We start from the raw sequence: 17920 nt of genomic DNA on the forward strand, positions 1-17920 counted from the left end.
CATAGTGATCTAATTTTAATTAAATTTAACGATTAAAAATTGACACTAAGTACTTATCGGTGAAGGTCCCAATAAATAAAAGCAAGAAGCAAAAGCAAAAACCTCTCCTGCTTATGTGCCTCGTTAAGGAATCTCATTCCTCTCTCTCTCTCTCTCTCTCTCAGAAAGTCAATGCCCAGAATCTTGGCTCCCTAAGCCAAGCATTTCACAGGGAACCAGAAACAATAAAATATAGAACAAAAAGCCGCTAATTACGTTTCATTCATATTTTAATTGTATGTTTTTCAAACAAAAGAAAAGAAGCAACTATATTGCGGTGGGATTAGATACTCTACGACACGAGGGCAGAGATCTCGATGCCATGCAAAAACTAATATCAAATTCTTCTGGCTCGGGTCTCCATGAATTTGATCTCCCTTCCTCCTTCCCTAAAAACACTTCAACAGAGCTTTTGTCTTCCCGTGTAACCCAGAATTCCCGTGTTCCCACTTTCCAAGAGTAAAAGAAGAATTAAAAAGGAAAACCAAAACCAGAAGATGTGGATTTTTACATTATTGTCTAATTATTCCTCTCTCAGGTGAAAAGTTGCATGGAGAAACGCTGGGATTTTTATTGTTGTGGCCTTGTGGTCGCTTCTATTTGTTATCACTCATCACGTAGAATTAGAACAGAGGAAAAACAAGGACTTGCAAATTTATAACGTTATAATGTTAATTACCATAATTTAACTTGCGATCAAACTAAAAGAAAAATTCAGCAACACATCTATAGAGCATAGGAATTCCCAACTCATTATGATCCTTGAATTGCATTCTGTCATCTTAATAAATAAAGTTCTGGAGTCCCAAATAATAAATGCTAAAGTAGAGTCTGGGATTTCTACAAATAATGAAATCCCAGACAAAAATTCCCAACTCAACCTTTTTTTTTCTTCGATGATGATGGGAGTGTTAAAAAATTAAATATGAATAAATCACAAGTGAGACCCTAATTATTATGAACCATCCTCCATTATTTCTACACTCTTGACTCCATTTCCCTCCTGAAAATTAGTGCCACGCTTCAAGTAATGCAAATCCGAATCAGGTTTATGGTCATTTTCAACTTGCAAAGCGCTTTCATCTTCAAAAGCGTAGCCGTTGCTGTAAATCTTCACGTCCTCTGCGTTGAATGATCTAGATTCACAGCCTACGTTACGTGTATCCTCTGCAACTTCTTGTGTAGCTTCCCTATCAGAAACGGACAAATCCTTCTCGAAGCAAGGTGATATATTGTCCATGAAAACCTCACATGACGGGTGAGTAGTCACATCCATGTTAACTAGGTCTTCTTCTCTTAGAGTGGTGGCTTTTCCTGCAATAGGAAAAGGTCCCTCGGGACCATTTGAAATGGACGGAGATGATCTGCAACTATTGATATTTATACCCCCTTGTTCTTGTCCTGAAGCACCGGGGTTCATTTCGAAGCACAACTCTCTTTCACCATCTGAAGCCTCCTTTGCAACAGATGATATTGAGTCAATAACAGCCACGTCATCATCTTTGTCATGTTCTCTTACGGCTTCAGAGTTTATGCAAGTCGGTAACTCTTTCAGATCGGTCTCCAGGCACAGGCTACCATCAGTTGACACAGATTCACCACTGAGAGAACATTCAATTTGTTCATTTGGGCTAAGCTCCACTTCACCATTCGCCATCTTCTGCTCATCCTTTGAAGGTTCCTGAGCTCGAAGACATGAAGACCGTGCCTTATCCCTAAACAAAGAAATATATCATTTCAAGTTTTCCAATTTCCATGACATATGTTCGGCTGTGAAAAAGTATAAATAAAAATAAAGGTACATGGGCATGCATCAACTCGAGCTCACAACAGTATAAATAAGCACAAACACCTACCAGAAATATACCTAGAAGCTACTAAACAAGACTTGAACAAATTTAAAAAACACCTAAAATGCATTCGAAGGACGACACAACATATGACGTTGGACACACCTGCTGTATAAAAGCATATATGCTCCTTGAGAAAGTACCTCCTCCAATTCAACTTTCGTAACCTGAGAAAAGTTGAATTGTTACAACCCAAACATAACAAAAACAGATACCCCCGAAAAGAAAATTAGAGAAGTAGCGAAAAGAAAATAAGAGAAGTAACTTTTATAATCAGGAATTCTGATGTATTGATCTCTATTTTAAGAGTTGCAAAACATAGGGCCTTTACCAGCTAAGAAAGACAGTCACTAGAAAGAGAGCCTACCTTACAATCATCCAGTTTATACCAGTTTCCGCATAGACCCTTGGTATAGCAGATATAATGACCAAAAAATGATGCATTCAGCATATCCACATGGACAACGACTGCATAAAGCGTATAAACATCCGTACCATCTCCATCATCACTCATATAAGGGCTAAGATCTAAAGTCTCAGGGAAAGTTACTCTTTTATTGAGTTTCCCAAACCTCCCACTCTGCAAGTATTGGCCATTTACTAATGTAAGATATGGACAAAGGAAACCATAGTAACCACAGGAAAAAAAAAAAAAAAACAGAGAGAGAGAGAGAGAGAGAGAGAAATCATACACCCTCCCACTCTGCAAGTATTGGCCATTTACTAATGTAAGATATGGACAAAGGAAACCATAGTAACCACAGGAAAAAAAAAAAAAAACAGAGAGAGAGAGAGAGAGAGAGAGAAATCATACATCATCGGAAAAAAGAATCTAAATCTACATGAATTATCACGTCAACACTTTCTAATACAAATACATGTATTGAGTTGTTTTCTTTTATTAAATTAACAATCTATAGCAATTCAAAAATTAAAACCGGATATGAGAGTTCTAAGTATGTGAAGTTCTAGTGACAGTTTCCTATCTGATAGAAAATAACTACCATAGGCCCGAAATAATTATTTTACCTGATGACATATATATAGCCTAGTTCATCTATAAGGAGCTGAATAAGTTTGAGGGCGTTGATTTCTTCCCCATAGCACCATTGTCAATGATAAGCACCAAAATATCTCGACTATTGAAAGTTGGAAACCCATGTTTTAACCCAGCTCATTAGCTATACATCTCTTTGGTGTAAATAAATGCCTTTGTCTTTAATGCAGGAGCTAAAATTAATTTAAAGTTGTTGAAAAGTGTGAACCTTTTTTGGAATTGGTCTAATGTCATTTAAAAAAGAGAAAGGAAAGAAATTCATAGACAGAGAGAGTAGCACGAACCTGAAATCTTTTCAATGCAACTGTTAATATATTTGGAGCCCGTTTAACAGTAAGACGCTTCCAAGCCTTGACATAGTCATTGCACCTGAGAAAAATAGTCATGTGTAAAATGAACAAGATATTGAGCAAATAATAGCATTAGGAGATTATGCACTTATGAAACCACACAATGATATACAATTTCATCAATCACAACCATACCCGTCGCACTTGTACATGTTGTCTCCATGGAGCCACTCCTTGACTGTAAATTGATCAAGGCATTCCTCCAGTGATGCAGCCTCCCCATGAATTTCAACAGTCAGATCCATCATATTTTCATACTGATTTGATATGTTGTTGCATTCTGTACATATCACCTGGAAGATATTAAAAATAAATAATGTAAATTTATAAGAAAAATTTAGAGGGGACAAACCAAGGCAAATTAACAGGCTCCCGAAAGAAAATATCATTAGACAAGTTTCATCAGACACAAAAAAAAAAAAAAAAAAAAAAAAAAGGGTGAAAAAAAAAAAAAAAAAAAAAAAAAAAAAAAAAAGGGTGAAATAAGAACGCGAAACACAAGGAACTTCCAGATATCTTAAAATTCTAACTCCAAAATTGTTCCAGGACTTCTCCATTTTCTTTTTTCATCTTTTTCTAACCATGTTGACAGCAATAAAACAAGAGAACATGCATTACAAAAGCGAACACTTTGCTGCAAGACAAGTAGACAACCTGCGATTGAAGGTGACCACCAAATATATGTTGAATAATGGTGGTCTCTTGTAAGCTAGGAGGGACAGCCTTTTCACCACCAAATTCGTCAAGGCAGACTGATTGCATTGTATCAATGGCAAACCTACAGGGACAAAGAAGAGAGTAAGTTTTTGCAAAATTGAACAAGCAGTATATATCTATATCCTTTTAAAATTACAGTTGATAAGAATAATACAGAGGAAATATTAGAAACCTCATAAACTCATGAGCATCCTCCTGTCTTCCATAACCAAGATTACCACCAATATTAGGCAACCTAGAGATAATATTAGTTGGAGAAAAGGGCTGTGAACTTTGATTAGCTCTTTCAAGATGTGTCTGGAATTCACAAAGGAAACACCAATCACTACGAATGCCTGAAAAAAAAAACAGAAATGAACATCAAGAAGGGTAAGAACTTTGATTAAAGAGGCACAGCAAGTAAAAGAGAGTATATGTTTTAGTCTATGACTATACATTCTGTTCGATGACCTTTCTCCAACAAGTAGGCAACAAGTGGACGAGTGGATGCAAGACATTGTAGAACCACATTGGCAAAGCAACTGCATACACCAACGAAAAAAAATAAAAGCAGAATTTAGAGGAGGAAAACTATATGTACTACGCGCTATCAAAATTGGGAGGGAAAAACAAGAAATTTACAAGCAAAAGTGCAAATGTAATCTTATAACAAGGCGAAATATGGTAAACAAATACCTGTTTCCACAATTTAAAAGTCCACAAGGAGGGAATCCTGGCTTGTCCCAGTTGAAAAGTTTCACAAATTCATCGTATGGAAAGAGAATCTGAACAATACAAATGCTTTAAATGTCTTATTCTCTGCTAAGAATCATCAGGTATATACACTTTTATAGTTCTATTTAATCAAATTTTAAACCGAACATACATCTTTAGGCTGCTTGATGTTGATGGGTTTAAATATTCCAGGAGCTGGAACCAGTGCAACTCCAGAAAATGTTTTACCCCCGCAGCCAGAGGCCTTGAATTGCGAATTTCTCAATGCATTTTGCCCTGCGATAACACTACCAGATGATTGGACAACCAACTTGCAATCATTCTGGTGCCCAGATTTCCAGTGCTTTTGTTGGCACTTCTGCGAGCTGAAAGAAGGAACAGAATTCAAGTTTCACATAAATAAAGTTCAAACCTGACTAATGCTGGAAAATATGCATGACAATACAGTACAGACTAGAAAGCTGAAGTCTAAAAATTGTACATGAGACAGAGTTACAAGGGCAAGACCATAAACGAGGCACTGAACTCACCATATCCCAAAATCAAAAAGTCGGAATTAAACTTACTGAAGATGGAAAAAAAAAATCCCATTACGTACATACTAAGATACATTATGTTTTCTGTATAAAAAGCCAAAGAAACCCAAGAAATCCCTACTAAACTGTAAATAAAAATAATAACAGCATGGGCAATGCCTAAATCAGGCAACTTTGACAACGTAAAATCTGGAAGAAACCAAAAGATTACGAATAAGCCATTGGAAAGTTACGGAAACGCACCAAAATTACCATAACAGCGGAAAAGGGGATTAGAATTCCAAATAAAGATACCCCATTTCGCTATAAAGTACCAGAATTTCAGAAAGCAACCGAATTTAACGTAAAACAAAAACAAAACTTGATTGAAATGTTCCAAAAAAAAAAAAGCAATTACCAGTAACGGACGGCTTTGCAACGAGAGCACTGCTTAGGGCCGGAATTGCCGCAAACGACGCAAGCGCAATCGTCGACGAGCACGCCCGGCATTGGGGTTCGATCAGAATGGGCTCCACCTCCTCCTCCTTCGAAATTGGCGTCGACTTCGAAGTACTTCGACGCCGTGTTCTTGACCAAGTGAAGCACTCCGACGGCGATTATGAAGACGGTGAGTATGAATTGAAGGAACCAATTCAGATCCAAGGTTACTCCGGCGACATGCATCTACACCTCCCCCGAGTTGATCACCGATTCCTCAACGATCCAAGGGCTTTTCATCGATAATCACGACCGATGAATTCGTACTGTCCGTAGCCAAACAAACAATTGCAGAAATTAGGGTTTTTGCGGGTCCAATTATTGGGGAAAAAAAGGCAAATACTGAGAAGAAGAAAACAACAATTTGGGGTTTTAATCAATAATTTTGGAAAAGAGAATAGGACAAAAGAAGAAACTTGTTTTAGGGTTATTTAAACAAGCAAAGCAAAGAAATTTGATGTGGGACTGACTGAAATCCCTCTTTATTTCTCTCCACTTTTCCTCCTAATCCTGGGAATTGGATTTGTTTAAACGAATTATAGATTTTGGCGTGAGAGGATTATCTTTTCTTAGGGAGACAATGATATAGTTCTTGCCAAAAATAAATACATGAATAAATAAATCCTTAATATTTGACTTAGTTATTTTTGTTTTATTTTAATTTGTTTGAAGGAATTACACATCATTTTTTTTTTTTTTTTGGGAAACATTCTCTTTTTGTTTAGTTAGGTTTTTTTTTTTTTTAAAATTAGTTCATCATTAATACTGTCTGCCAATCAAGCCTTAATTATAATTATCTACAATGTTTCCCTTTCAATCACTTTTTACAAGGAAGGGTGGGGGTTTCTTAGTAAGAAAGAAATTGATGTTTTCCTTTCTTTCTTTTTTTTTTTCCCTGCTCTTTTTGCTACTCTCACGTGAGGTGTTCGATGTGGGAATCACTTCCAATGAGAGGATCCGGGACATGCGAATAAATTCGGGTGTCTTGGGAGTTGTTTTTTTACATTTTTGAGTTAAGATGATTTTAGTGATAATTTTGAGTTGAGTTTTAATTATAATTTGAGTTGAAATTATAACTTGAATTTGTGTTTGAATGTGCACATTTAAATTATGATTTGAATTAAGAATCTTTTTGAGTTTGTGTTTGGGTGAGTCAAAACTTAAATTTGTATTTATATAGTATTTTAATAAAAACTCAATAATGATGAAAAATTTTAATAGGGTATATGGGTGAGGTTTTATTTATCTTTTCGTTGTGAATGCATAGAAAAAAATCAACTCAATCAGAATTAAAACGAAAAAGTTATTGCATTTTTAAGAATAGAAAAAATATTGTTCATTAACTTGAATTCGAGTTTATGAACTCGAGTTGAAGGGAAAACTTGAACTCGAGTTTAGCCCTAAACTCAAGTTCAAACTCGAATTCAAACTCAAGTTTAAACTCAAATTTTACAAAAGAATATAAATTTAAATAAAATTGTAACTCGAAGTCAAACTTTTTCTAAGTTTGTTACAAAAGAACAACTCCTTGACAAAGTGCTCCTATTCCATTTTGAGATGTTTTTTCTTTTAATTTTTACCTTTTTGGAAAGAATTTAACATTTTAAATTTTAGGGTTATTAACACCTTACTTCTTGAACTCTTTTAATTTAGTACTTTCAATTCTGCTTTATTTTTTAGTAAGTATAAACCTTAAACTCTCTTAATTTGACACTTTCAACCTTAAACTTTATTTTTTTTTTATAATTTAACAGTGACCATAGGAGGTCGCGATCGGGGCTGGGCAGAAGCCAGCTGAGGAGAGGTCGACCAGCAACCCACTCATTAATCAAGTAAAAAAAAAAAAAAAACCCCACTAATCAATCAAAATCTCTATATGAACAAGATATTTATCTATTGCACTCTTTATGACTCGCGGACATTTTCCCATCACATTCTCTTTTCCATCACCAATCAAGTTATTGAAATTTGTCACTTCACTTGCAACTTTCTTTTTACTAGTGAACAGTTTCAAAAACTAGCAGCTCAAATAAAACGGTGGTTTGTGCAAAATCACTTATCGTTACTGCAATGTAAGCAAATAAAGAAAGATGTAATTAGTATTTAGTTTATATTAACTAAACTATGAGTAACTATCGCACGCGAAGGGACTGGAATGGGTGCATCAGAGAAATCACAGGGCAACACTAGCTCGATGCAGATGTAAGCTTAAGCAGGTCCTCTCCTTAGCCCATCGTCAGCCGGCCTCTGCCCAGTCCCGTGGTTGCCGTTAAATTACCAAAAAATAAAGTTCAGGGTTAAAAGTGTCAAATTAAGAAAGTTCAAGGTTTAAATTACTAAAAAAATAAAGTTTAGGATTAAAAGTGCCAAATTAAGAGAGTTTAGGGGTCAGGTGCCAATGACTCTAAATTTTAATTAATTTTTATTTATTTCTCCCTCATATTTACCTTGCGAAAAAACTTGGGTTCATACTTGAATGTTTTCAAGAAAATTTAAAGAGATATGATAAGAATTATGCATGTTATGATTTCTCTCCTACACTTCAAGGGGCCACTTATAAATTGCCATAATTGCTTTATTGTTAAAAGATAATAAACTAATTTACCAAAAAAAAAAAATACTCAACTAGATTATCTCTAGTAATTTGCAAGATGTCGTTGGAATCAAAACTGGCAATCAATCATTGATGCCGATAACTAGAAAGTAATATACCGGCTATCAGATATCATGATAGTCAACAAATAATTATTGGTCATCGTCACTAATAACTAAATGGTAGAGCTACAAGTTTGGGCCAGACCCACTTAAGTGTTTGGGTTGGTTTGGATTGGTTTGGGTTGAGGTTTTGAAGTCTTGCCCCGAACACCATTTATATAATATTTTTTAAAATATCTTAAATATTCGGGTTGGACTGACTCTCTATTAACTTAAGCCGGTTTAGCCTGATTTTATATTTTGCGTTGTCGAACAACCCGAACTTGCATATCGTGATAATCAACATTACTAGATTAACATGGGTAATTATTCATATTGTGGTGCTTTTTCATTACAAATCATGATTCATCTTAGTACCAATCATCGGAGTAATCTAACCAATTATATTAATAGTTTACTAGATTGATTCTTAAAATCACCATATTGTCAAATGGATGAACAAATAAAAGATTATAATCAACACAATATCGAAAAGTACACTAAAAAATCTTAGATCCAAATTTTAAATTTTATTTGCACATTACAGTTTATTTTTCTCCATTTTTTAGGGCCGGCAATATGGGTCACCACGACTCGAAAACGACGCGAATTTCACGGGTTAGGGTTGAGAAAAAAGAGGTTTGGGTCAGAATTGAGTCAACCTGAAATTGACACGAAAAACACTAGTCAATTTCAAGTTGGACCCGCCTAACCCGAACACGACACGAAACTCGTAAAAAACTAAAAAATACATATATTTTTCATTACATATTTTTTATTTTATTAAGAACTTGTGATATCATGATAGTTATACTCAAAATTTTATACTATTATTTGCTTAATTTCAATAGATGTTATTGTATTTTAGTGTGTTATGAATTTTAAGTTATTTCTAATATGTAAAAAACTAAATAAAAGTATACAATTTTCGGGTTCACGGGTCAATTTCATGTCACGGGTCATTTTCATGTCGTATCATGTCAACCCGTAAAGTTGTCGTGTCGTGTTCCTGTTACAGTTTTTAAAAAATTTCGTGTCACGGGTTGTGTTCGGGTTGACTACAAATTTAAAAAAAAAACAATCAAAATACGACATGAACATGACACGTGACACGAATTGTCACTCATACCATTTTTCGCATCAACCAAACAACAAAATCAAGAAATAGATAAGTACAAAAAAAGATAAAATTATTTTATAATATTCTTCTAATGGGAAGGACTTTGGAATATGCAACATAGGCTAGAAAATGGAAACGACATTAATGGCGCATTTGCCATAGGGTTGAGACTCGAGAGACGCAAATGTCGTAGGCCAGATCATCAGATTGGGTTTTATTTTTCTCGCCGCTTCTTCTCTCTTCCATTTCCTAATCACATCGAGAAAAATCCCTAACTTACGTATCTCAATCAAATCAAATATTAATGCATTACTTTCAAACTATAGGAATACACAGTCTCTCATATTAATTTGCAGTAAGCTACTAAAAAACAAGAAAGAAAACTAGTCGTGATATTAATAGAAAGTAAAATAGTAATAATAAGTAACTATTTAAATTTTAAAAACTCTCATTTCGTTTAAATTTTGAATTTATCTTATTTAAATTATTTTGTAAGAAACTCTGTTGAAATTAGATAGAAAAAGAGGGTGTTAAATATGACTATGTAGTTTTTATCTATTTATTTTGAATAGAAATTCAAACGAAAAATCAATGTGATTGCATTAGTTTCTTTTTTTATATGTTTTTAACAAAAATTACATTGTAAAAAATTAAGTGAAATCAATTCAAAATTCAAGAGATAAAATAAAAATTTTTAAAATTTGAGAACAAATTAAAAATAATATTAAAGTTTAGGCACCAATAATCATAATAATAATGACAACTTAAGGCGGGTCATGGAATGATTTCCCTCCCCATCATTCTTTAAAATAGGAGTGGTTGGTAAGAGTGGTTGGGTCAAGTATTATGTGTTCGAGGAGCTTAATTTTCTCCTTTCTTGTTTTTCATTTAATATAATTATACGTGTTAAAATCACGGCGAATTCATATAAAAATAAAGTAGAAACTCACCATAAATTAAGGTTCAACAAAACAAACTAAGTTTCCGTTCATTTAACCGATTTGAGTTTTGTTACAGTAAAAAGCTCTCATAAATAGTCACATTTAACTCTTTTACTACAGTAAAAAAACTCTCACATAAAATCACATCTTAACTTGAATTAAAAACTCGAATCAACAAACTAAACGGACCTTAAATTCTAAATATAGACCAACCCAAAACTTAATTAGAACAACATGAAATATCTCATCAAAAGCAATAAATAACACTTAAGCCAACAAAAAAGTTCAAAAATATCAAAACATAAGTGCATATAGGAAATTAAGGAATAGTATTAGCCGACTTAGGTTAGTAATTATTACTAATTAGTATTTGCTCATTTTCGAGTAAATAGAACTAGGGTTAATTCCACAAATGGTCTTAAAGTTTACATTTTGAATCCCACTTTAAATTTTGACTTTTTAAACGTTGCATAGATAGTCTCTAAGGTTTTATTTTGTTTCAGTTTCGGTTCTTTCATCAATTAGGCGTTAAAATTTAATGAAATCTGTGTAAATGAGAGGTTAAAATTAAAAATAACTAAAATTTTGGGTCTATCTGTGGAAATTAACTTTTAATTTTTTATATTATTTGTCTCTAAACTTTATATGTTTTCAATTTTAGTTCATAATTTTTACACATTATGTCAAATATTTAACACCAAGCTAATAGAATGACTAAAATTGAAATAAAATAAAACCTCATGAACTAATTGTATGACGTTTGAAAAATCATGAACTAAAGTGAGATTGAGGCTAAACTTCATAGATCATTTGCGAGATTAACCCATAGAATTATAATTAGTAGTTACATTTCTAATCTCACTAAAAATGATTGTTGGGACTAAAGTATTTTTAGATTTCTTGAACACATACTCGATATAGCGTTTGGGGTCTTACAATATCTCATCTTTGAAGAGTTTTCTAGTATGAGATGACTTATGTAAACTTTTCTATTATCAAAATTGGATCTCTATATAAGTGGGATTACAAGCTAGACAGTAGATAAACGATATTGAAGACAACATCAAGTGGACTTGTAATAGCTACTGCATTAACATTGATTACTCCAAAAAGGTATTTACACAAATGGTCAGTTTTAAACTAAAACAAGATATGTATTTAATTCAACATTATTGTCAATCTGTTTATTTTATTATTATTGAGATAAGATAATTAATGATATACTTTCTTGTATGCGGGTGGTTATGAATTTGTGTAACTGATTTTATGGGTAATTAACGAAGAGTATAAATGTTATTACGGGTTATTTTGTAGACTTATATGCAAATATTACTAATTTATAGACTTTTTTTTATCCCCTGAATAGTGGACATATATGCAATCAATTCTTACTCAAAACCAAATTCGTTTGGGCAGGTAAGCCATCTATAATTATACACTGCATTTAACAAGGAAGATAGACGATGCAACCAAATCTGTTGACATTTGAGAACGAGGGATGATAGGACAAATTGCATTAAGTGTTCACATGACATGCCCAAACTAGAATTAAAAGACCTTTCTAATTAGGTGATAAGTGATAAAATCATTAAATCCTCCCCCTTTGCAGCAACATTGTGGCTGTAATTGTTGGATGGCTCTTTCAAAACTTCTTTTTAGTGACTGAAAACTTTGGTTTAGTTACAACTCATGACATATGATGCTCTCCTTAGGAGTTCCGTGAGATGTTATCCTTCAAGTGTTCACACGACACATGTCCAATTTCAGTGTCTCAATCAGTGTCTAATTTTTAGTGTCTCAATCAGTGTCTAATCAATCGAATTGTATTAAATTTTTTAAAAAAATTATAATATTTTGTAGCTTACTTTTCTATACTTAAATGTTTAGATCTACTAAATAAAATATCATAATATGATTAGTTAAATATCAATTGAGACACAAAAAATTAGAAGGTGATTTGAGTCCTCGAAGAAGAAGAGAGAAGAAAGAAAAAGAGATAGGAAAAATTGTTGAACTTACCCTTTAAAGTACACGAGTCCAGATTTTTATTCCTTACTCTTCCTTAGTATCCTTTTGTTAACATAACTATTTGACTAAAAATGAATTAATCAATAATAACTAATAAGGGTTAAAAATCAATATTAGTGTACTTTAAAGTATTTGTGAAGATTTCTTGAGAACATATGAGATTGAGCAGCTCAATTTGGCCCGTATGTTCTGGTAGAAAGAACTACAAAATTATTGGGCTATTCAGATGGGCTTTTTTTTGTCCAAATCAGATTAACCAAAATTTGGGCTTGACCCAACTCACGCTTTCTTCCCGCAATCCGCCATTTCTCTCTCTCTCTCTCTCTCTCTCTCTTTTTAATAAAAGATCTTTCCAGCTAATCCGCTTGAATGAACTCGGCTAGCTCGGCAGCACCCAGAACGGTGACGCAAGAGTAAATCATTATTATACGTTATTGAACCCTTCTTTTTTTTTTTTTTTTTGTTGCAATAACATATAATAATGACATGAAAAAGTTAAAAAGTTAGGACAAGTAATTCGAATTTAAAACTTATTGATACCTTAAACTGGGAAACTCTCTTTAGATGTTTTATTTCCTTTCTAGCTTTATTTCATATGAAAGTGGAAGGAATCAAACCGATGAATCAAGAGAGACGCATACAAAAAATAAAACTTTGGTCTCCTTTTATGTTCTTTCCTCTTTGATAGTGCTCCATTCTGTACACTTGTCATTACACTCAAACAATTTGCCCAATTTTTTTTTTCCCTCTTTCTATATATTATTTAATCTATGATTAAAATAGGTGTGTATTATTACTAAACAGCTAAGCCCAATTCAATAAAGCACGTGCCCACCCTAAAAGTTTTTCGAATTAAGAAATGCATGGTGGCTAAAACAGATTCATAATTTTTCCTACAAAAAAAAAAAAAAAGAAAGATGAGTCGTTGGTGTTCTCATGATTAGGATTTAGGAACTAAAAAAGAAAAAAAAAAAAGAAAAAAAAGAAGATGAGTCGTTAGTGTTCTCATGATTAGGATTTAGGAACTAAAAAAGAAAAGGAAAAAAAAAAAAAAAGGGTTTGTAATTGGCATCGGAAAACCAAAAATTACTGGCCTTACGTGAAATGAAATGACATGCAATATTGTTTTTATGCGAATAAATTTACAGATTGCGTGGGGTACTAACCAAGAAAACCCGGAGTGGTGCTTTCCACTAACTCATGTATGGCTTTAACTTATGAGACGTGGTTCTTGCCAGATTGCCATTTTCTGCCTCTAATTCTTAACTGTCGAAACTAAACTCATCCTACTCTTTGTTAGATAGGATCCGTTTAGTTCGCCGATTCGAGTTTTTAATTCAGAAATAGTAGAAAATAGACCAATATGAAAAGCTTAAGGAAGTATATAGGCCAACTTTTAGTTATAGAAATTAATAGGCCATAACTTGTCAAGTTGTGGTTCATAACCAGATAAGTTATGAACAAATTTGTCAAGTTATGGTTCATAGCCAGACAAGTTATAGATAAAAACCGTGATTTATGGATAATAAGGCCCCGTTCATTTCGCTAATTCGAGTTTAGAATTCGAGTTTTGTTACAGTAAAAAGCTCTCACAAACAATCATATCTAACTTTTTTGCTACAGTAAAAAGCTTTCACATAAAATCACATCTCAACTCGAATCAGCGAACTAAACGGGCCCTAACTTGTCAAGTTATAGTTCATAACCAGACAAGTTATGGATGAAAACAGTAATTTGACCTATTTATTAACTTATGTAAACTATTGACCTATTAATTTTAATTCATCTCAAGTCTTGGCATATTTCTTTATTTCTCCCTTTTTAATTCGACTTGAGATGTAACTTTATGCGAAAATTTTTTACTGTAGTCAAAAAGTTAGATGTGATTGTTTCTAATAGTTTTTTATTGTAATAAAACTCGAATTAATAAAGTGAATTGGCCTTAATAGCCAATATTTCTTTTCTAATTAAGTCAATAGCTTAGTCATGTATTGTTATTAAAAAAAAAAAAACTAGGTCATATAATGCATAAAATCATATGCATCACAAAGTTATATGATTAAGTGGGAACATCAAAAGATAAAACCGGGTTACTCATAACCGTCCTACTGCGAGCGAGTACTGATCAAGCCAAGAAAAACTGCCAACTACGATTTATAAATATATATATTTTTTCTCATATAGAGCAATTGTGAAAAGGTCAGTCGGTTCTTATTTTCCAGCTAATGATTAACGAAATCTTAATAAATTGATTTTTCGTCTTTGTTTTAATGAATAAAATTTTAACAAATTGTTGACAACAACATTTTGTGCGAGTTTAGAACTGTTTTTTAAAACGATTTTCATGTATTTCGAAAAGTAAAAACTAAAAATGAAAATAAAACAACGTTTGTTTAATAAATGTTTCGAAAATGAAAACAGTGAGAATAATTTTTATGAAAGAATTAAAAAACAATCGAAAGTTATTTTTCATTTTTTAATACTTATCAACAATATTATAATATATTAATTAATAAATACAATTTAACTTTTTTATTATATTCAAAATAATCTCTTAAAAATTTAACCAAATACAATTTTAAAATCAGTCTCAAAATAATTATCAAAATAATCTCATTTTTACTTTTTATTAAAAATAAAATTATTTTAAAATTAATTCTAAATGCACTTTTGTTTCTTAATATGAGAGAGTTGTGATTTTCTTTTTAAAAAAAAACAAAAAAAAAAAACAACAAGGAGGTCTAGCTATCCGTGTAGAGCCAGGGGTTGGGTCAATTTTGTCGGGGAATTGTGTGTATGTATGACTCCATTGGTTGGAATGCAATCCAAGGTCGGTTCAGTGAGAAAAAAAGTTAGTTAACTAATTTACCTCCGCTGTTTGTGGATTGTGTTGGGTTCGGTCTCTTTGTAAAGTACGAACCTAACTGTCCCAAATTTAGGAGGACCCTTAAATTGATTAGTTATAATCTACTTTTTGGTTAGTGACCACGCATCTATAATGACTCTCCTTTTTTGTCTCTTTGCATGAAATCATAACAAAAAAAATAATGTATATTCTTGATTGAAAAATGTTAGTATCACTTATTTTATTATTTTTTTTATCAATTTTTTTATTTATTGTGTAAGATGCAGACTCTACTAATATTATATCTTATTATTTAGACGGAAATATTATTAGTATCACTTATTTTATCATTCTTTAGACGGAAAATAAGATAATAAAATTCATGTATTAAATAATAGATGAAAAGTAACAAAAAAAAGTGACAAAATGATGCTAACATTTTTCATCTATGATCATCGCAATCATATTAAATATATTTAGACCATAATTAGACGCCAAAACCTTGTTTTCTTGATTAAAAAATGTTAGTATAACTTATTTTATTATTTTTTTTATCAATTTTTTTATTTATTGTGTAAGATGCAGACTCTACTAATATTATATCTTATTATTTAAACGAAAATATTATTAGTATCACTTATTTTATCATTCTTTAGACGGAAAATAAGATAATAAAATTCATGTATTAAATAATAGATGAAAAGTGACAAAAAAAAAATGACAAAATGATGCTAACATTTTTCATCTATGATCATCGCAATCATATTAAATATATTTAGACCATAATTAGACGCCAAAACCTTGTTTTTCGTTCTATTTCATAAAACAATATTTAGTTATTGTTTTGAATTGGAGTGAGAGATTGAACTCTAACTTCAATATTGAAGGAAAGAAGTCATATACCATTATATTAAGTTCGTAAACAATATAAACTGCAATTTGAACTATTTGTCTTTTTTTTTTTTCCTCTATGGCTAACTATTATTTCCATAGACTATGGAAATAATAGATAACCCTTATTTTATGGTTTTTATTGCACGTACGGTTTATAATTCAGGGTGGCATTTTTTCCTCTATGAAACCCGCTTCACTAGCTGGGAAATCGTTAATAGAATAATGATGACAGTTTCTAATCCTTTAGTCTGCGATATTACTTTTTAAATATAAAAGCCATATATTATACTATTCTATGTATATATATTTACTATATTTCGTTAAAACTTATTGGTTTTGTAAGAACCAATAAATTACTTTAAATTATTACGAGAAATTTCAAATTACTTTTTGTTTTTATTTTATTAAAATAAAAATACAAATTTTATTATTTCTGTCACTCTCTTTATCACAATCTGCATTCATTGTATAACACATAAACTATACTATTTCATTTTCTATTTAAATAATAATATATCATGTTAGTGGAGTTCACATTTTAAACAATAAATGCAAGAGTGACAAAGAGAGTTACAAAAAGAATGACAAAAAAAGTGATAATAACAATTATCTTTATTAAAATTTTTATCGAATAAATATTTTAAATTATTTTTTGAAGGTGAAGATGGGGATAAAGAAGCATTTTCTGTCCCCTTTTGTCCAGCCCATTGCTATCTTTATTTACAGTCTCTCAAATTTGTGACTTCTTTGAATAATGTTAAGGACACCAATTTAAATCTCAACTCTTGTATACTAACTGATGTGACATGTGAGTTGTCATTTTTAAATTGGTGGGTGTTTAAATCGTTGTCACGTCAATTAATGATAAAAGATTGCATCTACAAATGTAAAAATGACAACTCACATGCCACATCAGTTAATATATAAAAATTGAGATTTAAGTTGGTATTCCTAACCTAAAATAAGTGTTATAATAGATTCAACCAATCCCATAAGCAATTTGTGTCGCTCATATAAATGCATGTTTAAACAAATATGTGGCCAGATATGTTAGTTACATTACATACACTGAATGGAGACGAGTTGGTCTCTTTTTGTGTTCGATAGTTTACAATATAAATATATTGATTTTTAAACTAGTTATCATTAACTACTTATCAATATTGTCTAGGAAAGTAATATCGAAGTAGTTTCTTTCAGCCATGCTTCATGACTCATAATTAGGCATTAATATATATAGGATAGTAAATATATTTCGTTAACGGAGAGGATGGAAAATTTACAAGTTTATCTATATTGTAACAGTAGTTTTAAATGTTTGTTTTTGTTTTGTTTTTTTTGTTTTTGTTTTTGTTTTGTTTTGTTTTGTTTTTTTATAGGGAGAAACGAATAATGATTCATATATACATATACGCGTGTGTGTATCTTAACGACATGCTGAAACAAGAGCAAATGCTATTGAATACATTATTTGGATTTTGTATCCTTTTTTGAACTTTTCTTTTTAATCAACGTTGTTCCTCTTCGATAACAATAAAACAATTTGAAGTAAAAGCATTTATAAAACAATGTCAAATCATTATTATGGCAACAACAAAATTTAATATTAATTTGAGTAAAAAAACTTTCAGTGAACTATTGTATTTAACGAATTAAAT

At 31.7% G+C, this 17920-nt stretch overlaps 1 protein-coding gene across 2 annotated transcripts; it reads right to left on the reverse strand.

The window, feature by feature from the left end:
- Positions 1–805: 805 nt before the first annotated feature.
- On the reverse strand, positions 806–6304 carry LOC21401604 (ubiquitin carboxyl-terminal hydrolase 18). 2 transcript variants are annotated; one of them, XM_024166915.1, is made up of 12 exons: positions 6211–6304; positions 5661–6006; positions 4879–5092; positions 4689–4777; positions 4449–4534; positions 4186–4348; positions 3951–4074; positions 3432–3589; positions 3231–3315; positions 2257–2469; positions 1995–2056; positions 806–1754 (listed from the first exon to the last, which is right to left on the reverse strand). In XM_024166915.1, exons 2-12 carry the CDS (start codon positions 5924–5926, stop codon positions 995–997), a joined length of 2220 nt encoding a protein of 739 aa, XP_024022683.1. In that variant the 5' UTR covers positions 5927–6006; positions 6211–6304; the 3' UTR covers positions 806–994. The 2 variants fall into 2 exon arrangements, with proteins under 2 accessions (XP_024022683.1, XP_024022682.1); XM_024166914.1 differs by lacking the exon at positions 6211–6304 and having other exon boundaries at positions 5661–6067.
- Between the last annotated feature and the right edge of the window lie 11616 nt (positions 6305–17920).

The sequence above is a fragment of the Morus notabilis genome, unplaced genomic scaffold (genome assembly GCF_000414095.1).
Source record: "Morus notabilis unplaced genomic scaffold, ASM41409v2 Scaffold348, whole genome shotgun sequence".
NCBI classification, from domain to species: Eukaryota; Viridiplantae; Streptophyta; class Magnoliopsida; order Rosales; family Moraceae; genus Morus; species Morus notabilis.